Raw genomic sequence first — 27,002 nt, forward strand, 5'->3', positions numbered from 1 at the left:
ATCGGTTAGCGCGCTGGTTGTTCATAACGCCATACCGGAAGGCGAGAGGTTCGACTCCCGCAGGACTTTTATCCGTTCTTTCTTTTTTTTCTCTTTTTTTTTTCGGCAGTTCAGCTTTACTCCGATGTCATTTATCGTATTACTTTATCAAGTGTACGTAACCCGTGAACACGGCTGCTCTATTTCCCTTGTTTTGTATTGGAGTTTGGAGATTGGGTTTGCTTCATTAATTTTGTCACACTTAATGTTGTAAATTGCCCCTTGTTACAGTGTCCCGCTTGCCACCTTTCGTTTGCTCTTTCCTTTTCTCTTCATTGGTTATTGTTATACTGTAACAGGATAGGTAGGAACATGTATGTTTAAATAACTTGCAGGAATGGGAGCTGAATTGATTAACTCTAGTCCAGGTGTATGGCGTCTCGCTCATCTCTTTGAAATTCCAGGTTGTTATTGTTTGACCCAATAACGAAGTTGTAGACAGGTTATATGTTGTTATAGAGGTATCTTGTGCCACATGAATGGAAAGCATCACTGTTAGTAGTAGTAATGAACTTGTTCATGTTGTATATGGTATAAATATTTAAGATAAATATATATATATATATATATATATATATATATATATGAATAAAAAAAGATTAAAGATAAATTTTACATCCAATCTTCGGTACAGCCGTGTGGCTTTATAGTCACTTAGCGCGCTGCATGGTCATTATGCACTACCTTAGGACGAGATGTTCGAGACCCGCAGGACGCTATCATTTTTTTCTCTCTCTTTCTTTGTGTTTCTTTTGGCAGTTCAGCTTTATTCCGATCGATGTCATTTATCGTATTATCTTATCAATTATACTACCCCACGACACACAGTCGCTCAAGTTCCTTTTTTTTTTTTGTCGGAGGCTCTAGGTTGGATTTGCTTCATTTATCATACGTATTGTTTAAATTGCCCTTGGTACAGTGCCCCGCTTGCCACCTTTCCTTTTCCCTTTCCTTTTCTCTACGTTTGTTCCTGTTATATTGTCACAAGACAGGTCGGAAAATAATTTGCATAACTCAACTGGAGCAGGAATGGCAACTGAATGAATTAACTCTAGGCCAGGTGTATGGCGTCTCGCTCATCTCTTTGAAATTCCAGGATGTTATTGTTTGACGCAATAACGGAGTTGTAGACAGGTTTTATGTTGCTATAGAGGTATCTTGTGCCACATGAGTAGAAGGCATCACTGTTCAGTAGTAGTAATGAACTTTTTCATGTCCCTCCATGTCAATTATAGTGTGGTTTAAAGGGGTTGTGTGTCTATCTGCCAAAGAAAAGGAATAACTTATTTTCGTCATGGCTGTTTCTCTATACGTAGCCGTAGGTAATGAGTGTTGTTGGTATCTGAGCAGTGAAGAACAGAGCATCAGGCTAAAATCCCCCTTAGTTATACGCGCTAAGCGTTCAATTTGATATATCTTTCTTTATGAAGTCAATCCCTGCTAATGGAGTTACAGAATTATGTTATGACACGTTTCACTGAAAGTTTGTAAAGCAAAGTTTATGGACAAGGCAAGCAATTGTACATGAATATACCTACCATTGATTTCAGAGGGAAATTATGGTATGCATAAATGTAAGGGTATCATTGCTTTGGAATTGCTGAGACAATATGCTTGGCACGAGGGCTTCCACTTCTAATAACTGATCCCTTTGAAGATGTGTCGGTCACGGGTGATCGTCATGATTCATCTTTCACGTAGAAGCTTGCGTTCCACACTCTTGGTTCAAGAAGACTTACCATCATACTTCAAATTGTTATTAAAGGTAAAGACTCAAAATCAGACAAGTTTACGTGTTATCTCTATGGGAGGTGATTTTTTTTTTTTATGTGCATTAACTTGACAACGTTTAAGCACCTTTATCTCAGATGATTTTGCTCCATTTCCTCTGTAACTTAAGTGTGTGGTAACTGAGACAATAAGCTGCAGTAATCATGCATGTTATTCTTTGAAATCTCCTTATTAGTTTGACAATTTTGCAGTTTAAAACTGAAAATGAGAATGGAATGTGGACAAAACGATTCCTGATTCATCTTTCACATACATAAGTTTACGTTCCTCTTTTTTTTCTCGTCGAGACGTATGGCCGAGTGGTTAAAGGCGACGTCTCAGAGACGTGAGGTTGCACACGTGCGGGTTCGAACCCCACAAGATCACGAAACAAATTACTTAGCTATTTTACTTTTTTTTTCTTCAATTTCATGTAGAAATCACATTCGTGTATAAACGCACCTATACACACACACAGACACACACACACACCATATCCCTCTTTTTTGTGTTGGAGACCATATTGCCTCGACTGCTGCAAAATTTTGCAGGCTGACTTTGTCAAACTGATCATAATATGTAATGACGACGACGAAGGTGTTGTACTTTGAACAATTGTCTTTCAAGACCACATCATTGTTTTGTACTTTGATGACGTCATCACACTGAAAATTGTGATTAAAGGCAAGGTATCAAAACCAGCCGATTATAGGTTTTATGTTTACGACACGTATTTTTCCCAAGTTGCCAGAAATGGCATAGCGACATCAGTAGTTACAAGGCCGCATTTCCGTCTAGCAATGCAATACATGTTCACGCGGCCACGTTGGTTGAGTGGGCATTGACTTTTCTCCCTGTAATATCTATACATTTCTTTTTTGCCTTACCATTTCCGTGGATGTCCCGTGGCCGAGAGGTTAGGGAAACGGTTTTGCATGCAAACTCAATTATAACTTCAAGGTGTCTATATCACATTCTTTTCTTTGTCGATCACAGATGACCGACATCTGATAACCCCAAGCGTATCACCTAACTCGTCAGTCTGACGAGTTTCATATCTCGTTCATTTATTCATTTCTTTGTTTGTTTTGATATTATTTTTGGTAGGGTTAACAACTTGTATACTTAAGAACCCAAAAGAAGAGCAGTTGTATTACCATGATATTACTAATATGTGTCATATCCTCCATTTTCAATTTCAAGATGTAAACGCGTGTAAACATGGAACACCCAATAGGTGTGAAATTAGCACAGACATTCTGCCATTTGTATGGAATATCAACACTGCATATATATTTTATAGTCAGGAAGTAACATTTCCTACACAAAAGTTTGAAGGTCAAACTTTTACAGAAAGTATCACAATAATTTTGTCGGAAGAACAGTATTATTATCATTTTTTTTTTTGATTTCTAATTCTTTTGGTATTGCTAATTTTTCATGTGGCCTAATGTAACTTTTCTCTTTCTTACGTATAACTTTTTTTTGTCAAGCTACAACCACTCAAAAATGAATTAACTAAAAGAAATACAAAGCAATCCTTGTGAGCAAGTTCTAGCCCCTTATACACCATATTTCATTTTCACATATGTATATGGTAAAAAGGCTTTGTTTAATTCTTGGACTGACATAATGTGCAATCTAATTGCAAAATGTCACTTGACATCGAAACTGGAGTTCCAATTTACTTGGTATCAATAAATGTGCACGACTGTTTTTTTTTTCTTTTTTTTTTTAAACCAGGTGTCATTTCTATCCTTTTCTTTCCATTTTATTTTTTCAGGATGAAGATCTTCTTTGTATTCCTGCTCTTCATAACTGCTGTGGAATGTGTTGGTAGCCGGCAGCCAACAGCCATGGATGACGAAACGTACAGGATAATTGTGAGGCTTTTGGAGGGTACGTTTAATGTCCCATGTGCTGAAAGGACAACTTTGGAAAAAAACGCAATTTCGCGGTTGTACAGGAATCATGATCGATATTCACTCCAAGGACATCCGCCAGAACTGTTTCTTGACGGAAAGAGGGTATTGCGAAAGTCTGAACTTCAAAAGGTTGTGTCAGATGCTTATTTCAGTGCCAAGGGAACTGGTGCAAGACGTTTGAACTACAAGCTCAAGGACAGTGTATCTGGCCTCTCAGAAAAAGCAATTCACAGTGTACTGTCAAATAATACATGTCACCGTCGTCTGAATGTAAGGTTCACTAATAAAGCACCTCATATTCCTGTAGTAGCCAAACAGGTGATGGAACGGTTACAAATTGATCTGATCAACATGAGGCCAGGAATAAAGTGCAGAAATAAGTTCTACAGATATATTCTCACTGTCATAGATGTTTTTTCTAGATACATCTGGTTAAGGCCATTGCAATCAAAATCGAGTGATAACGTAGCACATCACCTCTCAAGAATTTTTCATATGTTTGGTCAGCCCAAATTCATCCAGCACGACCAGGGCACTGAATTTAAAAGTAAGGTTAAGCGTCTACTTAAGACGTTAGGTATTAAAGATGTCAAAAGTGCTCCCTATCATCCCCAAAGCCAGGGAAAAGTCGAGCGATCCCACCGGTCCCTGAAATCCAAAATACATTTTGATCTAGTAAATAAGAGACAAGGTGTTAACTGGGTTCACGGTTTACCTAAATACGAGAAGATATTAAATGACGAACCCAAAGAAGTTCTCGGGTGGTTGTCTCCATTTACAGTTTTTTTTGACAGATATCGCAATGATCCAAATGATGTAAAGAGTAGAAGTTGCAACAAATTGCCAAATTCCAAAATTAGGGAAAAAGCATATCATGCCTCCAAATGCCTTAATAGGAGAACATTGTCCTATCAACAAAGGCATCTAAAGTTACCCATATATGAACTTGGAGACAAAGTATTGATCCGTGTCCCAACAAAACGATCTAGGGTGTGCAACAAAATTTCAGTTTTAGAAGGAACCATCATTGGGAGAAATGTGAACAGGTTTAAGTACAAAGTAAACTTCTTCCATCCCGCTCTGAAGAAAGACCTAGACCGTTGGTTTTCGGTTACTGATATTACTGGTATCACTTTAGCACAACAGAAACAAAGGGAAAAGGTTTCTTTTCGGAAAAAGAAACTGAAATCAAATTTCTACTTTACTCTTGACCAACAATCCCGACTAGAACAATTTGAACATGATTTTAGTCTTTCTGTGCAATATAATCCCCCAGGCGACGGCAATTGCCAGTTTTCTGCTGTTGCTGACCAATTACAAACGATAGGGATACACAGATCTTATGAGACTCTCCGAACTGAAGTTGTTCAATTCTTAAAGAAGCGGACATCTACCTGGTCTTCTTTTGTTGAAGAATCATCAGAAAGTTATCTTACCCAAATGATGCAAGATGGAACGTATGGTGATCATATAACTCTTCAGGCGATTTCAGATATTTACAACATTCAAATTCTTATAGTATCAACATTAAATCAAGGAACGATGTTGCTTACTCCTCGGGGTAGGACAGAAAACGTGTATTCTTTCGAAATCCCCGTTATAACTGTTGGACATTTGCCTGAAGGAGATGGAGAACACTACGTTTCTCTTGAGAGTAGTACAAGCCAAATTATCTCTGTCATCCAAAACAGTGTTCAGATCGCCTTTGATGATGACATTCAAGATGAGGACAGTAGGGATGAAGAAAACAGAACTTCGTGTGATGATGTAAATTCCTTAACGGATGAAGATAATGATGATGTTAAGTCACATTCGGAGGATAATATCTCCTCTGATGATGACATTCAACATGATGAGGACAATAGGGCTGAAGAAAACAGAACCTCGTGTAATGATGTGAATTCACTAACGGATAGAGACAATAATGATATTAAGTCACATTCGGAGGATAATATCTCCTCTGATGATGACATTCAACAAGATGAGGACAAAAGGGGTGAAGAAAATAGAACCTCGTGTGATCATGTAAAATCACTAACGGATGAAGATAATGATGATGTTAAGTCACATTCAGAGGATAATATCTCCTCTGATGTTGACATTCAACAAGATGAGGACAAAAGGGGTGAAGAAAACAGAAAATTGTGTGATCATGTAAATTCACTAACGGGTGAAGATAATGATGATATTAAGTCGCATTCGGAGGATAATATCTCATTTGATGATGTAAATTCCCTATCGGATGAGGATAATGATGATGTTATGTCACATTCGGAGGATAATGTCAGCTGTCATAGAGATGACGATGATGTAATTCCTTTGAATGATGAGGGAGTAAACAGTGGAGGGATACCTACAGAAAGTAACGTGTTTACATTTGACTTGTTGCCATTTGAACTTCTGGTTAGAATCATGCAATATGCCATCAGCCGTGACATTGTATCTAGACAATATCTATCTTGTGTTAGTACAAGATTTAAAGCTGCTGTAGATCGTGCCAGGCGTTCCGAAAGGGATTTCCGAGTGTACATAAATCCGATGACACAGAGAACATTGGGTTTAAGCTCATTCGGTTCATGTTGCCTAAGTGTAAACTTGCTCATAAAGACTGCTGGCAAATTCAGTGGGCTTGCCATTGAAATTCGGGATGTAATAAGAGCTCCAGGGTGGTATTATGCATGGTTGGTTTTATTTAGGAATATAAGTGACAATCCAGGGTGGTTTACTATCAGGAGAGTGTACTGGAGAAAGAAGAAGTAAAAACAGTGGTACTAAAGTTCAAGTCTACGGATGCCAAAAAGAAAAAAAGCTGACCTTTGTGAAAGCAGAACAGTGAGGGAAGCAAAACGGTGGAATTACCCCCCCCCCCCAAAAAAAAAAAAAAAAGAGTCCTGTGTGAATCTCAAACTGGCGATGATTTCGAAGTATCCACATTCACCTCCTGTTTTATTGTACAAATGAAAAAAAAAAAGAAAAACATTAAATTTATGTTTTCTCACAAACCTCTAGACGGATTTTGTAATCCATTGATTACACACAGTTGTAAACATTTATCTAAAATCAACGTGAAATGTTTCTTGTAATTTGCAGCAGATTTTAGTTTTGTTTATGTGAAGGGTTTCGTGAAAACTTTTCACAATTACATATATCTTGCCCCACAATATTTACTTCTTTCTATGCATGAAAGACAGCACATGCTTTATGTTGCAGCTTGATACTATCTACACTGTATTATGTTTTGTACGTATAACGTATACCTGGTACTTCAAGATCCCAATAGTCTGCAGAAGTGTGTTTATCTGCTATTGAGGGCGACTTTGTTTATTTTTTATAAGACTTTCTTAGAAAGAACTTTGATCAGTGTTTGTGTGTGAGGGGGGGGGAGGGGGTAGGGTCGTATAAGTATTTTGGTATGTACACTGTATGTATGTACGTATATTAGATGTATGTAGGTGCGTATAATTTTTTATCTGTTTGTAGGTAAATGAATAAGTATGTAAGCATTTCATTGGCCCAACTTGACTTGACTACAAGTGACTGGTTTCGCATTACTTGACTTATTCAGGAGATATTAACAACTATGTTTATTTCGAAATGTCTTGTTACAATACAAATCAGTGGTTGATAACTAGAAGGAGGTCTGTGTAATACTTGCAGTAAAAATCTCAAGGTTCCCATGAGATATTTCATTTTCATATTTGTGAATGCTCTCCAAATTTGATCTTTTTAAGTAATTCACAGTGCTCTAGAACCCATGATGTTCTATAATATAGAACCAGTTACATATTTACTATCTTCTATGGTTTCCAAAACTATACCATAGCTTTAAGAAAATTCTTGTCATCCGACTTAAGTACAATAGCTTTAAGTCGGGGAGGGCTTGTTGATTCCATATCTACAAATTGTAAGTCGAAGGATGTTATCTTTTTAGATGTTTGTTTAAGTACAGACCATAAAGTACTAGGTGTTCCAAAAATATTTGACACTTCTGATCGTTAAAGGGAAGATAAACCCCAAGAGCAATGTGGATTGAGTGAAAGCAGCAGCATTAGTAGAACACATCAGTGAAAGTTTGAACAAAATCGGACAATCGATGCAAAATTTATGAATTTTTAAAGTTATGGTGTTGGAACCGCTGGATGAGGAGACTACTAGAGGTTATGACGTATGAGTGGACAACAGTACCAAGAAAATATAAAGAAAATACTACAAAAATCCATTTTTCATGAAAATTACAAGTTCCATCAACTTGATATTTACATATGTTAAGGGTAGCAATTATTCCCCCTGCTTTCTGAAAGCGGTTGGTCCATTGCTCTTTCATTATTCTAGAAAAGTGAATTTTTGTTGAATTTCCTTTATATTTTCTTTGTATTGTTGTCCACTCATACGTCATATCCTCTAGTAGTCTCCTCATCCAGCGGTACCAACACCAAAACTTTAAAAATTCATAACTTTTGCATCGATTGTCCGATTTTCCTCAAACTTTCACGGATGTGTTCTACTAATTTTGCTGCTTTCACTCAATCCACATTGCTCTTTGGGTTTACCTTCCCTTTAATGTTTTAGTCAAGGAGTCTGCCACATCATAAAGCTGAATAGAGTACAATTTTGTCGGATATTGTTGGGTTGCAGAACTATTTATCATTTATTCATCATCATTGACCTAAAACTTAGGTGTCTTTTATTCTGGTGATACTTTTTTTTTTTTTACCCTGCAAAGACTTAATTCTACAGCAAGTCAATGAAATGCTCAGAACGAAAAGAGTGTTGTTGTTGTTTTTTTTTTTAAAGCAATCCTTTTAGTGTAGAGTGCCTGAAGAAATACTGTGTAGTTTATTTAAATACCATGAATGTGATAAACTCTTGCCACCAAGGGAATGAGGTGAATTACAAAAAGAAAATGAAACTCCTTTTGTTATGCACACTAAATTGACCTGTTATAGAATTAACTCTTTACATGAAGGGTAAAAGAGTCACCAAAATGTGCCACCTCCTTTCACCTTCAATGATAAATTATGAATGGACCTTTAATGCATTCAAACAATATCCAACAAAATTGCACACCATTCAGCTTTATGAAGTGCCAGTTCGAGCAAAATCGGACTGTTAGGTAACAGACTTTTTTTTTTAGCTATCAACAATCAATATAGGTGGATGATTTTTTTTGTTTAACACATAGTATGTTTGCATCAGAAGTTAGTCGAGCACAACGGTGCTGTTTGTTCGAGTTCCAACGTTTGAGTTATTTCATGAGTATATATGTTACGATTCATGATATAATTGTGTTGAAATCATAAACTGTCGCTTTTCTTTGTTAAAAAAATAACAAGAACATGACATGAAGTGCAATCAGCATAGCTCCTGTGTGCCTCAATCAAAGACTAATAATTCTGAAAGAACATAATCATGATTAAATAGTGTTTCTTCTTGTTTTTATCAGTAACATGCCATGATTGTATTTGTGCTAAACAATGCAGCTGTATTTCAAAACGTTCCATGTATTTTTGTCGAGCCCACGGGAAGTGAAGGGAGACTAAGGAATACCTCATGTTAGTGGACGAGACACATTGTGACTAATGCCTTTTTCGGAACTCAAAATTATCATGCTGATACATCTGACTTTTCATCCTGCACATAATAAAGTTACTATTTTCTGAATTTTACTTTGTATCACTAGTATTTGTGTTTGATTTCATCATCAAATTCATAAATCTCATTGATATATGCAAGAATGTCTTGATTTCCATCATTTATAAAATTACAATTATACATTCAAAAATAGTCTCCTTTATATACGAAATATCAAATGACGCATAATGTAACAACTGTCATGTATGAATGTGCGTGTGCGTGTAATGTAGTGTCTACTTTCCTAGTACCCTTAAATTCACAAACACAGACATAACATATACACAAATCCAAACGGGCCTTAAATCTCCTAAACACAAACATTTGACATTTAACTCCAAACAACTTGACCTTCCTAAAAACAAGCAAAAAGAAAACATGCACTTAAACTCCTCAACGGCAATGTCCTCCCATCAGGTCAGAAGAAAATGCGGGGGGGGGGGATCGCTCCAGCCTTAGACTTTGTAAAGACGCCTCCCCTTTACAAAATTCCTGGATCCGCCCTAGTAATGCAAGCAATGAGTTTTTCTATTTATGGTTGAAGCAATCATGGATCGAGAGGGGGCGCTTCCCCCTCTGGTGCCCCCTCACTATAACATATTAAAAGAACAGATATGCAAATAAAAAAAGGGGGGTCGCGACAGCCTTTGATTTTGTAATGGCACCCTTCCCCTTTACGGGTCCGCCCCTGTGACGCGTTATGACCTTTGTGGTCGACGTGTTATGACATTTGTGGTTAATTCAATCTTGACATTTGCGCTTGACGCAATCGCGGATTTAGAGAGGGCGCTAGTGCCCCCTCTTTTTATTTTGTCAACACAGCTTATTATTAAAAAAAAAGGGGGGGGGGTGTCACGCCAGCCTTTGATTTTGTAAAGCCCCCCCCCCCCCCCCCTTCACGGAATTCCTGGATCTGCCCCTGTGACGCATTATGACATTTGTGGTCGACCTGTTATGACATTGTGGTTGATCCCCGATTGTAACTTATGGTTGACGCAATCGCGGATTAGGAGGGGCGCATACCCCTTTAGTGCCCCTCTCTTTATTTTGTCAACATAACAGAAACAAAAATAAGAAAATGGGGAGGGGGAAGGTCGCGCTAGCCTTTGACTTTTTTTTTCCCCTTTACAAAATTCCTGGATCCGCCCCCATAATTTCAAGCAATGAGTTTTCCCCATTTGTGGTTGACGCAACGATGGATCGGGAGGGGGCGCTTCCCCCTCTGGTGCATTCTCACTATATAATGTTAACCAACAGAACCCCCCCCCCCAAAAAAAAAAAGAAAAGAAAAAAAGTGGGGTCGCGCCAGCCTTTGATTTTGTAAAGCCCCCCCCCCCCCGCCCCCTTTACGGAATTCCTGGATCCGCCCCTGTGACGCGTTATGACATTTGTGGTCGAAGTGTTATGACATTTGTGGTTAATCCAATATTGACATTAGCGGTTGACGCAATCGCGGATTTAGAGGAGGCGCACCCCCCCCCCCCCTTGGTGCCCCCACTCTTTATGTTGTCAACACAACAGAAATAAAAAGAAGAAAAGGGGGAGTGTCGCGCCAGCCTTTGACTTTTTTTGTAAAGACGTACGCCTTCCCTTTACAAAACGTCCCCATAATTTCAAGCAATGAGTTTTCCCCATTTGTGGTTGACGCAACGATGGATCGAGAGGGGGCGCTTCCCCCTCTGGTGCATTCTCACTATATAATGTTAACCAACAGAAACAAAAAAAAAAAAAAAAAAAGTGGGGTCGCGCCAGCCTTTGATTTTGTAAAGCCCCCCGCCCCCCTTTACGGAATTCCTGGATCCGCCCCTGTGACGCGTTGTGGCATTACTATTTTGTGGTCAAAGTGTTATGACATTTGTGGTTAATCCAATATTGACATTAGCGGTTGACACAATCGCGGATTTAGAGGAGGCGCACCCCTCACCCCCCCCCCCCTTGGTGCCCCCACTCTTTATTTTGTCAACACAACAGAAATAAAAAGAAGAAAGGGGGGAGTGTCGCGCCAGTCTTTCATTTTGTAAAGACGCCCCTCCCCTTTACGTAATTCCTGGATCCGCCCCTGTAATGCAAGCAATGAGTTTTTCCATTTGTGGTTGACGCAATAATGGATCGAGAGGGGCCGCATCCCCTCAAATGCACCCTCACTATAATTATTAGGTTAAAACAACAGAAACAAATATAAGAAGGGGGAGTGCCGCACCAGCCTTTGATTTTGTAAAGGCGCCCCCCCCCCCCTTTACGGAATTCCTGGATCAGCCCCTATGACGCTTTACGACATTTGTGGTTAATCCCCGATTTTGACTTGTTGTTGACACAATCGCGGATTAGGAGGGGGCGCATCCCTCTTTAGTGCCCCTCTCTTTATTTTGTCAACACAACAGAAATATAAAGAAGAAAATGGGGAGGGGGAAAGGTCGCGCCAGACTTTGAATTTTTTAGTAAAGACGTACGCCTCCTCTTTTCAAAATTCCTGCATCCGCCCTCATAGTTTCCCCCCATAATTCCCCTCACCCCCCTTTACGGAATTCATGAATCCGCCCCTGTGACGCGTTATGACATTTGTGGTTAATCCAATATTGACATTTGCGTTGATGCAATCGCGGATTCAGAGGTGGCGCACCCCTCCGCCCCGCCCCCCCCCCCCGTGGGTGCCCCCTCTCTTTATTTTGTCAACGCAACAGGAATAAAAAGAAGAAAAGGGGGTAGGGTCACGCCAGCCTTTCATTTTGTAAAGGCGCCCCTCCCCTTGACGGAATTCCTGGATCCGCCCCTTAAATGCAAGCAATGAGTTTTTCCATTTGTGGTTAACGCAATTATGGATCGAGAGGGGCCGCATCCCCCTCTGGTGCACCCTCACTATAATTATCATATTATGTTAAAACCACAGAAACAAAAATATAAAATGGGGGGGGGGGGGTGGGGAGTGTCGCGCCAGCCTTTAAATTTGTAAAGGCTCCCCCCCCCCCTTTATGGAATTCCTGGATCCGCCCCTGTGACGCGATATGACATTTGTGGTCGACGTGTTATGACATTTGTGGTTAACCCCCGATTTTGACTTGTGGTTGACGCAATTGCGGATTGACAGGGGGCGCATCCCCTTTAGTGCCCCTCTCTGTTTAACCAACATAACAGAAATAACAAAAAGAAAATGGGGCGGGGGGGGGGGGGGGGCGAGTGCCAGCCTTTTATTTTGTAAAGGCGAATCCCCTTTATGGAATTTCTGGATCCACCCTTATGACATGTCATGACATTTGCAGTAAACTTGGAAATTTTGACATTTGTCGTCGACGTGTTATGACATTAGTGGTTGATCCGATTTTGACATTTGTCGTCGACGTGTTATGACATTTGCAGTAAAAATGGAAATTTTGACATTTGTCGTCGACGTGTTATGACATTAGTGGTTGATCCGATTTTGACATTTGTCGTCGACGTGTTATGACATTAGTGGTCGTTTTGACATTTGTCGTCGACGTGTTATGACATTAGTGGTCGTTTTGACATTTGTCGTCGACGTGTTATGACATTAGTGGTCGTTTTGACATTTGTCGTCGACGTGTTATGACATTAGTGGTCGTTTTGACATTAGTGGGCGATTTTGACATTAGTGGGCTCTACAGGGGTGTTGGAGGAAAATTGGCATGTGCACCGGCTACGATGAGATTGACTCTTGTCATCGCATTCATCAATTGTATGTCTTGACGTCATCGCTGGAGGTATAGATGAATCATGTTTGGTATGACACATATTTTAGATACGAATCTCAATCTTTCCTTAGGAAATAGCTAAAATGATATTCTGACTTTATCCTACTTTCATGTGAAGACAGTTGTTCTTTTGCAACGTGATCTACTATGGAACACAAATGAGACTAGAAACTGCCTGATGAATGCTCAGCAGGAGGGGAGTGACCTGTACAAACATTCTCCTCTCCCTCGAAATTTGAAAATAAGAATTGAAGGAGAAAATGTTATTGCATTGATATCGCCATATTGCGATGCAATATCGTGCATAACATGCTTTCGGACGCCCGTCTCTGTGAGAGCTATAGAGAGCTTAAGCGAGCTGCTCATTGCAGACGACTTTCATAATTTCACAGTTAATCAGTACATAACTCAATAGCTCCATGTATAGATTTGTGGAATTTATTGTGGCTTTAGAGCAGAGAAACAAGACTGTGAGGTGGAAAACGTTAAACGAATTACACTGAACAAGCCACGATGATGATATACTAATAGGTGGCTCATATATTTAAAAATTGTGGCATGTATATAACTCCAAAATACTTATACAATATACGGCTTGCTTGGTGATTCACGTCTGTATAATCTATGCATGACTTCTTCTTTTGTTTTGCTTCCTTGAGTTCTAACTTATGCATTCTAATCAACATCATGGTGACCCTGCACGCCATGTCATCATCTTTGGTCATTTCAATTTGTTATAAATAGTGAAAATATTCTTATTCTTCATCCCAATTATCATACATTTTGAAACTCTGCCCTTAGTTACTAAATAAGAGTTGTTAAAAAAAAAAGACATCTGAGAATCATGCGGAGGTCTCCTTTAACAGTATCCTACCTTTAGGATCTGATGAATACTTCATTTTATCAACGTCTAAGATTATCTCTACTAATTCATGACATGACAAAGTGCATGAGGAAAGGGAAATATATATGGGTGCTGTTCGTTATTCCGAAGGTTCGTTATTCCGAAGTTCGTTATTCCGAAAGTTCGTTAATCCGAAACACGCAAATTCCCTATAACCAAGAGGTTCGTTAATCCGAAAATGAAAAAGGGTTCGTTAATCCGAATATTTGTGACGTTATTCCGAAGGATCGTTATTCCGAAGGTTCGTTAATCTGAAAATGAAACAGGTTCCCTATTCCGAAGGCTCGTTTATCCGAAAATGAAATTGGGTTCGTTATTCCGAAGGTTCGTTAATCCGAAAATGAAATAGGATTCGGTTTTCTGAAGGTTCGTTGATTCCATGTGATATAACGTCCGTAACGAGCCTTCGGAACAACGCGCTTTGTTTCTTTTTCGCATTAACAACCCTTAGGAATTACGAACCTTATCTAATTTTTCGAATTAATGAACCTTCGGAATAACAAACTTCATCGCATTAACTTTTTGGATTAACGAATCTTCGGAATAACGAACCTTCGGAAAACGAATCTTCGGAATAACGAGATGTAACCATATTTTCATAAATATATATATATATATATATATATATATATATATATATATATATATATATATATATATATATATATATATATATATATGTGTGTGTGTGTGTGTGTGTATTACTTACCACTTATCATCAAGAGGGTAGAATTGTCAAAATTCTCGAAGTTTTTCAGCACAACATCGATGAATTCAACCTTGGCCGTCCTCTGCTCCTGCTCTGAGATTCTCTCCTGGATCCAGACCACAGCAAGAGGCTTCTCCTGGATGTCACATGGCAGTCGGATGTCTTCTCCTTTCCATCCTCGAGCGTTGGGGGCAGTGCCTACCACTGAGGCTACACAACGGAAATTTGAGCAAAGTCAATCAATGTCATTAAATATGCCCTCATTGACATAAACTATACATACACATTATAATGATATACACCCCAGTGTAGTTTCCTCGTACGAACGCTACCTGTCTTCATGACCATAATGGTAACAAAGAGATCAGACTATGATTTATGTTCATGATGAGCCAGTTCATTAAGCGTAACTAGTGAAAAGCTGTTCACTCAATGTGCATTTTACTCTTTGAAAAACAACAACAAAGGTTTTCAAAATTTTCCCACTAAATTATAGTAGGCCCTGGTTGTACCGGTTTTGTAATTTGAAGCGGTGATCGAGTTTAGTGTGATCGAGTTTAATATGAGGGGACTGCATTCTACAAGCTCTGCTTTTTAGCAGTCCCCTCCATTTCCAGCAATATTGTTTATGCATTTACCACAGTGACCTAACAGTTATTTGTATCTCTGTTGATAATCTACCTGTATCTCTTTTACAATGTTATTCTGTTCATCGCATTGTGGTACTGATTTCATGACGTCTGTGCATATGAGCCTTTCTTTGTATTTCTAATTTTGTTTGTTGGAAGTGAAATAAATCAACTTGAACTTGAACTAGTGTTACATTCAAGACGATAATTGATTAATCCGAGAGATGAAAAAATAACGATTCTAACTGCCATCAAAACAATCAGTGCTGACCTTTCTCCTGTCGATAAGTTGTTTTATCTCTCCTTATTTCATAGATTATTAAGAAAACATTTACGATATAATTTTAGCAATATCAAAAGCATATATTATGTGACCATGCATCATAAAACCACCAAAAATTCGCACCCTTGCTTTTTAACGTGAGGACTCAAAAAAAAAGGGTGAAATGGGTCACCCGAGTCAATCTTGAGTTTTTCATACATTTTGAAAGAACTATACTTCTTTTACATTATTCTTTAGTTTTGGATCATAACATGAATGGGAAAGTATGTTTACAGCAGTTTTTCTACAACCCTTTTTTGGGGAGAGAGTAGAATGATCGGGTATGTCTTAGAGGCCCCTTTTTCATTTCTTGAAATCCTTTGCACACTCTTCGCTTTCAAGTCTAATATAACTTTTGAAAGGATTATGCTACAGCTTTGAAAGTTGGAGTTATTTATAGACAGAATGTGTTAATAGAACATGTTCAATTTCATTTTACTCTGATAATCCATCGTTGTTGCACCTGGGATTCACGTCTTGCGATTTATTGTTTCTTTCATAACACAGCTAGCACGGCATGGTAAAGAATAACCCCCTGAATAGACCCTGTACTTCATGGAGCCTCTTTTCTCGGTTCCAGAGTGTGTGCTTTCTTTCCGGTATTTAGATAGGTTAGGAGAGTCCATTTGATTTGGGTAATGCATCATTTTGAAGCTTAGAATCTGCTCTTTCCGCATCTGCTCTTAATTAAAAAACCGTGTCTGGCGACTTTTTGTTGGTTTTGTGATGCAGGTTCACAGAGATCTTATTCCCACACAATATGATATCCTGATTGTTAATCAAGAATGTCGTCCAGAAATATTTTGACTTGAGCAGAATGGTAATGGGAGGTATACCCAAACTAAAGTCATCGACGTTATTATTCTCCATGGAAGCACAACGAGTACTGCCCTAAAAAAGTCATTGATATAATCCCCTTCAGTTCCTTTGTTAAGAGCTATATTCACAAAACAAAATACAAATGTAAATCATATTCCTTGGGGATTTAAGATAATACAAATATAATGAACATGTAAATGTGAATAAGTTTGTGGTCCCAGACGTAGAGGTGATTCCTGGTAAAGCATTAAATGAGCACCTTTATTGTTCAAGTTCATTTTGTGCTCTCATTAAACTGAGGGAAATGTGTAAGTACGATACTGGTAAACATAGGACTACGTTCGGGGGCGCACGTCACGAGTTCGACATCCACGAGTCATACAGTTCACGAGTGCGACATCGCATACACAATCATACGGTCAGTGCGTGTGTGTGTGTGTGTGTGTGTGTGTGTGGTGTGTGTGTGTGTTTGTGTGCATGCAGTGTGTACAGTGTGTGTTCTTTCTACAGTTAAAGCACTGAGATATCATATCATTTACATTTATTTTGGAAGTGCATCAAAGAGAAGGAATTGTGGCAAATTATCACTCCCAGTGTGAATTGAATTTATTACTTAAAAGAACGGGAAAATATGATAGGTTAGGGGAGTCCATTTGAATTGAGTTATACATCATTTTAAAGCATAGAATCTGCTCTTTCAGAATCTGCCCTTAACTAAAAGTCCATATCTGGCGACTTTATGTTGGTTGTGTGATGCAGGGTCACATATATACTAGATATTTAGCAAGCTCAGTATGGGAAGTACCAAAGTTTAATGATGCTATGAAGTATTTTAGGATGTGTAAAGAAGAAGAAAACAAAATAGCGATTAAAAGAGGAACAGCTGGAATACATTTGTTTAAGTTAGAATATTTGTATTATGATGCATGCCGAGGATGAGATTTGATTTCCTTTTTCTGTCTTTATTTTGCAGTTATTGTAACATCATTGTCTTTTTTTTCTCTCTATTGCTTCTACTATTACCACATCACTTTCACATTATGATTAGGATGTGTTGTGCTGTGTGTGTGTGTGTGTGTGTGCATGTGTTTCCTGCAAATGGCCTCGATTTCTTTTTTTTTTTTCTTTTGATAAAATGGAATGTACCCCGTTTGTTTGAAGAAAACTATCTATCAAGTCCCCGTTTTGTGGGCATCTAGCTAGAATATATGTCTGTTAAAAAAAAAAAAATCAAAAAGCGAATTTCGTTTCTGTGGTAAAAGCAGTTACAATGTAAATTTGACAATATTTTGCACAATGTTTATATCACTGCATATTGTCTTTATAATATAGTGTAAGATTGACATTACTTTGTACAATGTTGTGTATGATGCAGTTTGACTTTGAATAATGTATTGTTTTTGTTCCTGTGAAAGTGAATTTGTGATATGAAATTGAATGAAATTCGAATAAAGAAGCAAAAGAGTGCATGCAGTGTGTGTTTGTGTGTGTGTATTTGTGTTTGTGCGAACATGGAGGTGTCATCTCCCTATGAGGTGCGAGTGTAACTGATTGTGTGTGTGTGTGTGTGTGTGTTTGTGTTTTCCCCTATCCATCTACCCCAAAAATCATTTTTGTTTTGCTTCCATGTAAGTTCCCCTCACATAATCTTACCCATCTAATATGAATGCAACTCACTTTTAGAGTGATTCACAATTATTTGGCGTCATGTAATATTACCATGGTCTTCATTTTATAGTGAATTTACCAATTACATTTAACTTTTCAAATACAACACTTCATTCTTTTAATCTGTATTCATTAAGTGAAAATGTAATAAAAAATAATAAAAAAAGATCCTGCAGCTATGCGGTCTACAAGCTACATAGAGGCAAATAACATGAATAAGGCCCACTGGCTCAGTACATGACAAAATAAATAAATAAGCTTGACACTACAAAAGAAGATGAAGAAACAGAAGAAGAAGAAGAAGAAATACACGGGCTTAAAATGATATCATGCGGCATAATCAACGTAGTGTCGAGATCAAGCACCTCTTTCCAATTTAACAAAAAAATCGAGCTCATAAGCCTATCATAGTGTCAAGCTTATAGGCTTTATTCTCTGAGTTTCCAGCTCATTTATCGGTCTGTTTTACTGATGGGATGTTCGTTATTCCAAAATACAGAAATTTCCTTTACCTAAACGTTAATCAATTCGAACATTGTCGAAAGTGAAATAGGCTAATTAGTCAATTCAAACATTTTACACCGTAGTTCGTTTTCCTAAAGTTCCAAAGGTTCTGAAACCAAATATGTTATTCTACATTTTAGCTAATCAAGAAATGAAGTAAGGTTTGTTATCAAAAAGTTTCAAAAGTGACATCAGGTTGGCTATTTTTGATAACCTAAAAGGAATAAGCGTACTATACCAGGAACTGTTGGCTTTACGAACCCTATTTTGTTTTCGGATAAAGGATCTATCAACCTCCGGATAACCAGTCCTTTTTTTTTTTTTTTTTTTTTTTTTTTTTTTCATTTTCGGGTTAAAGCACGTTCGAAACAGCAAGCCTTGTTTCAATTTCGGATATACAAACCTTTGGAATAATGAGCCTTGTTTTTGTTTCAGTTAAAGAAACCTTCGGAGTAGCGACCCCTATTTCATTTTCGGGTTAACGAACCTTCGGGAAATAATGTTTACCGTTTTGATGTGCAGACTCTATGGCTCGTGGGCTGCAAGGTTCGTTACAGTGTAAACTTTAAGACTTATGGACCTCTTTTTCAAAGTATAGCTCGCGGGCTTTTCAAATATGACTTGTGGATGTCTAGCTCTTGTGATGAACTGTTCCTTTTCTCCTTGAAGTTTACATCGGAGTGGTGACTATAAACAGATATTCATACGTCGTGATTAGGCGTTTTCACATCAGCCCGATATAAATCCAAGCTCGAGATATTTTTCGCAGAAAATAGTCAGCAAAATAGCGCGCTATTTCGAAACATCGGGCTGATGTGAAAACGCCTATTGATTACTTTTCACAGTCACGACAGACTATACACCGTGATTACATACCAGGCATTGTCTGAATTTGTTAAGTCTCTTGTTGGCTGTATTCAATTTCTATACACACTTTTTATTGGTAGGCCCAATACCAAGCTCAAATGAGCGCAGGGCGTTAGAAATAAAGGTATACACGTACCTTTTCCACTGTGGCCACGGAGCACAGTAGCAGCCAATGTTAAAAGGAGAACGAGGTCGTATCTTCTATCCATCACAGGTAGTCAGAGACTGAGATATCCCATCAAGAATAAGGTGAATAAAGCTGCTTTGATCCTAAAATCCGAAGAGACTGTCAAGTAATCACAGTGACCATTACTTTACGAAAAAAAAACAACAACACGATATTTGAACACATCCTACGCTTCAGATAAGACACAATTCTGCAAATGAAATGAGTGCGTGGAAGTACACCTGACGCTTCTACACAGGGCGCATGGCGTTTCCGTGCTGATAGTATATTGTATGTAAAAGTCTGTACTTTTCGACGATTATCTAGCATACAACAATTTTGGTTGATACAGTTCATAAGAGACATACAGTCCAAGTTCAATGAGGTACATTTGTATAGATTTACCCGTGCATGACAATGACTTTATTCAATGCATGCACATTCTTTTTCCCACCCCCAAAGGCAGACGTAACGTACATACATGGGTGCTAGACCCGTACATGCAGTCTTCAATTCAGCGCACGGCATTCAGAGCCATTTCAGTTATCAAAGCTGGTTATGATGAATAGAGGGATGCCGGTTCAAACACTAACAGTGGAATTGTCATGAATATTCGCCTATGTTGGCCTACTCGCACTGTGTACGGCTTCACATACCTAGTGATATAACAATAACTCGTCTACATGCAAATCATTAATTCGCGCTGTACGACACGCAATGTGTCACCATCCTCACCAGTCCCACTAATTAACTGATACATTTTATGGGAGTAATAATATCACATGATTTTTATTTTTGCTCCCCAATTCAAATGGCTTTTAATTGTCAGTTGAGATAACTGCTACAGCGCGAGGCAACGCGTTTTCTGCGTGTTCTCGTATGAAGACCTGCAAAATGGGAGGAACCGCCATGATAACTTTCAATTTTTATGTGCGTTATCTGAAATAATCCGGGAAATATTGTCACGTCACACAACATGTATATATATATACATATATATATATATATATATATGTGTGTGTGTATGCGTGTGTGTGTTTGTGTGTGTGTCTGTCTGTGTGGTGTGTGTATGTGTGTATATAATAAGCTATCTCCGTTGTCCTTATTTCAAACTTTTTTGTTGTAATTTAGCACCAACTGATTTCAAGTTTTGGATTATGTCTGGTGCAAGTGTCGATGTAACTGACACTAGCACTGGCATCAAACTTGAAATCACCCGATGAGTATACGATGTTACAAAAACAGAAAATCAAAAAGGTTCACCATAATAATGATCGATGCAGTTGTTTATTACGACATGGATTGTTTTAGATTGTTCTTTAGCCTTGCGTCAAGAAGGGGAAATGCAAATGGTTGTCGAAATCAATTTACAAACGCTTAGACAGATTATGTTTATGTGGCTATGTGTTTTTTTGTTTAAAAGACATTTGAAAATCGTTATGTAATAAAAACAATTCTTTTGCATTAGACAGAGTGTGTGAAAATGTTTCGTGGATGATTATCTGTAACTTTCTCAAGTAAGATTGCATTGATTGATCTGAAATCAAAACAAAAATCCTGAAAAAAGTGTTTGCAGCTGAGCATGCCTATAGGTAGGTGATACGCCCTCCCTCTTACTTTATAGGTGTCCAATATTTATAGTGTGGAAGTTTCCAAACGGAAATTGTGTGAAAAATAAGGCACAAAAGTAAATTCTTGGTGTTTGTATAAGTAGCGCGATGACAACATGTCATAATATTTTATTTACACAATGATATTTTACATAATGTTGAGTGTGCTCAGCATGCACACTTACATTATAACCTTTGCTCACAACTGAGCTTTATGGAAAAGCGCCAGTACAACATGCCAAATACAACATGACAAAAATCTAAAATTTTTAGACTTTAAAAATGTTCATGCAACATTACAACAGTCTCAACTGTCGTGTTTGGAAAAACAGGAACAGGTATATTATAAACGAAATATATAACATACGGTAAATACATGCGGAAAACGTTGTCCATAAGAGTAGACATACCAATTAAACTGATTCCACAGGTTAAGCTTTATCATCTCCAAATGAAAAAAAAAATGAGTTTGCAAATTGCCCTACATCAACGAAAATAAGCACTGATTTGATCAGTGTTTTAGTAGTAGCCATGATTAAAAAAAAAAATACAAAACAAATCATGGGCGTACATACTCGGGCAGGATTCGAACATATAACGACCTCCTGATCACCGGACAGGCGTCAGAATCAGAATGAGAATGATATACAATTTGGGTCAATAGTTTCGTTTAGTGTCGATGTTACATTATGGGCTAACAGTAAGTATATCTATGATCGATATCATATTTATGGTTCAAAGCTATTAAACCTACTGCAGCGTTGACTTCAGTTATTGTATTTTCTTTGTTTATCACATTATGGCCCGAATTCACCGAGGTGGTACAAATGAAACCACGGTTTCAACCATGGACAAAAACCATGGAGCGCCAAGTGTCGCATGGCATATTTCGTTACAAAATCAGTCATTTTGTCGATGAAATGATTATTTTGTGACGAAATGACAACATTTTGTAACTAGATAAACATTTCGTCCACGAAATGATAATTTCGTTAACAAAACGGTCATTTTGTCGACGAAATGACCAATTTCGTAACGAAATATTCCGTGCACACTTGGCGCTTCGTGTTTTTTGTCCATGGTTTTAAACCATGGTTTCATTTGTACCACCTTCGTGAATTTGGGCCTTTAGGGTTACAATTTTTACATTTTATACTGGTTAGAGTTGTTACATTAAAAATAGAGTCGGTATTACATCAGGTGTTTTCATTACACTGCAGGGTAATGCACGTGCCAGATATGACACGGGTTTTTAGGGGTATGATAATGAATTTCCTTCCCATGACTTATATCTGTAAAATAAAGAGATAAAGTTCAACAACTACGAATAACAAAGGAAAATAGCATGGTTGAGAGTAGATTAGTTTGTATGTCAACATCAACAAACCAACAATAAAAAAGCGCAAGCATATACACAAACCCATTTGCAAGCAAAATTTGTGATTATAGATCGTAAACGCTTACTATCATTGCAATGTTATTAATTTGGGAACTGGAAAAAAATCGACGGCTTTAAAAAAAAGGGTAAAAGAAAACTAAGCATTTGCTTCGATCAAGAGAGAGATAGAGAGAGAGAGAGAGAGAGGGAGACGGGAATGATAATAAGGAGGGGGAGGAGGAAGAAAATGATCAAGAAAAGTTATCATTAATTTCGAATATAGTGGTTGCAAGTTATAGATATCCATTTCCATTTGCACAAAGTCAAGATGTTGAAAACCGTAAAGCCATCCAACCCAGTGTCATTTTTTCGGAAACTTTATAGCAGTACAGCCATTAGCTACAACCGTCCTCTGACGACAATTTGTACATGATGCAAGTTCTTTTGTAATACATGGTATTTGTAAAACGAAGCTTCTCAATGTTTGACTGGGCAATATAATTGTTGAATTTGATGACACCTTGATCAACAATTCAGGGTTAGCCCTTTCTGCACATGGTATGCCACACGGGTATGTCAATCAGGTTGTTTGTACATGTAGCCGATTTCCACATTATTTTTTTAACTCATATTGATATCGTGACCATCTGTCAAGTCATTTAAATCATTGGTAACTAACAAACCAAATCAACCCGAATCAAAATAAAAAGAAATTGATAAATAAATGTCTCTTCTCACTTATTTTTTTTTTGTTGTTGTTGTTGACTTATACTTACTTGGAGCTTAGTTGGATGTATAGCGTTGGTTAATTCTGTTTTCTTTGTTGTTGTTGAGGTTGTCATTGTTATTGTTGTCGTTGTTGATGTTGTTGCTGTTTTTGTTGTTGATATTGTTGATGATGATGATTTTGCTGTTTTCGTTTTTCCTGTAGCACTTTCAGAATGGATTGGCACAAGTCAACGGTAAGGCAATTTCAACGACGTGCTACACCAATGCCTTGACGGGAAATTCACTGCAGGAACTGGATAGCGCCATCTAGCGCTTCATACCGGTTAAGTGTCCGATCAGTTCTGCCGCTTGCTACACCATGGACTAATAGAAAAGAATGCACGAGATTGGAATTGTTTCGAGATCCAACTAAATGCATGCACATCGATATCCAAACTTTTTTTTTTCTTGAAAAGAGTGAAAGAATGATTAGCTATTTTTGGGTTTGCGGGCTCCAGTAAAGATAATTATATTTCATGAAAGGTGTTACGGTTTGAGGTCATAGCTTTAATAAAGAAAACATGAAAAGAAGTTTGCTTTGAATACCATTTATGACGTCTTTGAAAGGACTGTTGAAGAAAGAAAGTTATGTATACGCAAAGTAAAGATGTAAAGATGACTTCTTTGTATGTTATACACACGCCTAGGTTTATTCATTAACATGAAATAATCTTTCATATAAAAACAAATATGTATAATAGACTGACAAACATTACATAATCATTTTGAAAATGGGTTATCTTTTCAGATATAGGCCCCTAAGAAAGATGAAATGTGGTTTATAAAAGTTATGAACAATGTTTGAATGAAATGTATAAGGAAGACAGAAAATATAGAAAGACAGGGAAAGAGCGAAATGAGGTGAGATAAAGAGAAAGGGAGTATAGCAGAGAGAAGAAAGAGAAAAGAAATAGAGGCAGAGTGGGAGGGGCAGACAGCCAAGAAGAAGGAAACAGACAAAAATCGGAATTGACTGAAGGGATACATAAAAGAATAAGATATTACGAGGGAGAGAAAAGAAGAGAACAGAAGAACGAGAGAAATTTGTACAACCTAAAGGGTGTGTACAGTTCTGATTGAGGTGAGGATTTAGCTTTGAACATTTTGCGAGATATTCAGAAACTACACTATAAGATGTCAAAGAGGTAAGTTTATTTGATGGAAGTCGGATTTCCATTGGCTGAGAAATCCCAAAACAAGGGGTATAAAAGACATCCTAATATAAGCGTTTCCTGTCGTCTTTTAATATCATCAATGTCTTTAGATATCTCAGCCATTAAAAAAACAATTTTCATCGAATAAATCCTTCTTTAAGATCACATGCTCTTTCATATTTCATTAGATGTTTCTAATTATCTCACTTAGGAATGTTCAAAGCATAAATCCACACCTCAGCCAGTACTGTAAAGTCCCTCAATACTGCAATTATATGCTTTGGAATAAAGAGATTTTGGAGGTTACTATAGTAAACCTGATCATTTACAATTATCCCATTTCAATTTTGAAAACAATAGATTACTTCAAAACAGAGGACCCGGGGTGACGAAAACTCAAAACCCAACTTTTATATTCCATGGTTATGTCATTAATATATGAGTATTATATTTTGTACACAAACAGTATGTTTAGATAATTTATTTTGTGACATCATTAAATTTATGATGGTGTGACACAAGTCTGTTACATATTTTGTCTGTAATCTGTGTCTCCTTATTCCAGGCGACAGCCTTGGAGTTGCATGTTACATTGTTTCCTGACATAAAAAATGCTGAAGTACACTGTACATGTATATCTTCATGTTTGTGTGTGCTGTGTAAAGATATGTGTGTATACAATACAGAGTATTCAGGTATCAAAAATCACTAGTCTATACATTGTATAAGACCTAAAAAAAGGATCAGTCAAATATGGCATTTACAAAGGCATACACGCACACACACATGCACACATAAAGACACATCATACATACCATACATGTCTGCACTACTTTTTCATATTTCAGCAACATACATAGAAAAGCAAATCAGCAATACCTAGATTTTGACATGCAGCTGTAGATACATTTTGCTTTGATTTTTATTATAATATGAAATATTTACTCCGATTCCAAAGACTATACATGTAGAAGTGTACAATCAATACACTAGAAACATATCACAGTTTTCACATGACACAGTAGTAAAAATAACGTGATTGTCAAATAAAATTTATATCAATTTCCTACAGTCCTTACAAGTATCATAAATCACTGTTTCGTCTTTTTGTTTCATAGCCAAGCTCTTTTTACTTAAATACATCAAGAATCTCCCACAATCATTGTACAACTTTGTACAGTTATAATGTTTCTTATAGAAGTGCTATAGTGTTCTATAGGGATGTTATTCCACATTCAAAGGAGTGAGCCCATCCCCGAAGCTGGATCCGAAACTATCAACATGGAAGGCATCCATGTGACCTTCAAGAAACAGAAAGAGTGTCCACTCTCCTGGCTCATTAGTGTATGCTAATAGATAAGACGGCATAGATAAGATGTTCAAATATCATTACAATATGAAGTATAATATACACTGTAGGCGACAATGAGACCGTGTCAATGCGGTATCTAAGAGCTGTGAGTTAAAACTGGCACATTTTAAAGCATATTTGTCTCACCACAACAATGTTCATTTTCTGAACACACGGCAGCCATTCATGTCGAAAGACAGTCTGAAGCAGCAATAATGTTATCATATTTTTTTTTTTCATGCATATACGGCTCTATTTCAAACTGTCTTGCAGCGAATTTGTTCCAGATTTATTTTATTACTTTTATACGAATATTTGTCCGGGTGTCATTGGAGGACTTTAGTCAGTTATGAATAGAGGGAAGACAATGAAAATATTCCCGGTCCTATGTGCCAAACAAATGCTGTTCCGAAGATCCTATGTGCAATGTGATACCAGCTATTATAATCGTTGTGTTCTACCCTCGTTATTCAACGTCGCCAGCAAGTATTATTCTCTTTTTTCTTTCAATTTTAACACAAAATTCCTATCTTCAACAATAATTCGAATATCTCTTTTCAGTTGAAGTCACAATACTGTACAAAACCAACAACAACAACATCACAACAAAGAATATAGAGTCAATAATGAATTAAATGTGTAATAACTTTTCTACAATTTTTGAGTAATATTGCCATCGCAATAACAAATTTCGTAAAAGAGATTTCTCAGAGTTAATCTACAAAGTTTTACGATGGAGTGAGTACGTGATACATGTTTACAATGTTACGTACTGTATTCGGGGACAGCAGTGTTTTTTCGTAGTAAGTCTACTGGCAGTGCATATATCGGTCTTCATCCAAACAATTCTTCACAATGTAATCGTTAAGAATGTTGTGTGTGTGTGTGTGTGTGTGTGTGTGTCTGTTTGTCTGTCTGTCTATGTCTGTGTTGTGTAAGAGTATAGAACTTAATTTTGATAGAAATAAATAAAAAAAAAACCGGATGGATTGCCGATATCCACCTTTGACAGCATAACAAATCTGGTCGTCCAGTATATGGTCTATACAAGGTGTAATCATGGCATTACTATAATTCAACA

At 37.5% G+C, this 27,002-nt stretch overlaps 1 protein-coding gene across 1 annotated transcript in view; it reads right to left on the minus strand.

The window, feature by feature from the left end:
• LOC140236261 (uncharacterized) overlaps positions 1-19,703 on the minus strand; it is a 45,596-nt gene extending 25,893 nt beyond the window's left edge. The window contains exons 1-3 of the mRNA XM_072316221.1: positions 19,631-19,703; positions 14,686-14,895; positions 12,992-13,075 (exon numbers count right to left, since the gene is read on the minus strand). Coding sequence (XP_072172322.1) covers positions 12,992-13,075; positions 14,686-14,895; positions 19,631-19,703 — 367 coding nt within the window. The remainder of the gene's footprint in view (positions 1-12,991; positions 13,076-14,685; positions 14,896-19,630) is intronic.
• Between the last annotated feature and the right edge of the window lie 7,299 nt (positions 19,704-27,002).

This window comes from Diadema setosum, chromosome 12 (genome assembly GCF_964275005.1).
Source record: "Diadema setosum chromosome 12, eeDiaSeto1, whole genome shotgun sequence".
In the NCBI taxonomy this organism is placed as follows: Eukaryota; Metazoa; Echinodermata; class Echinoidea; order Diadematoida; family Diadematidae; genus Diadema; species Diadema setosum.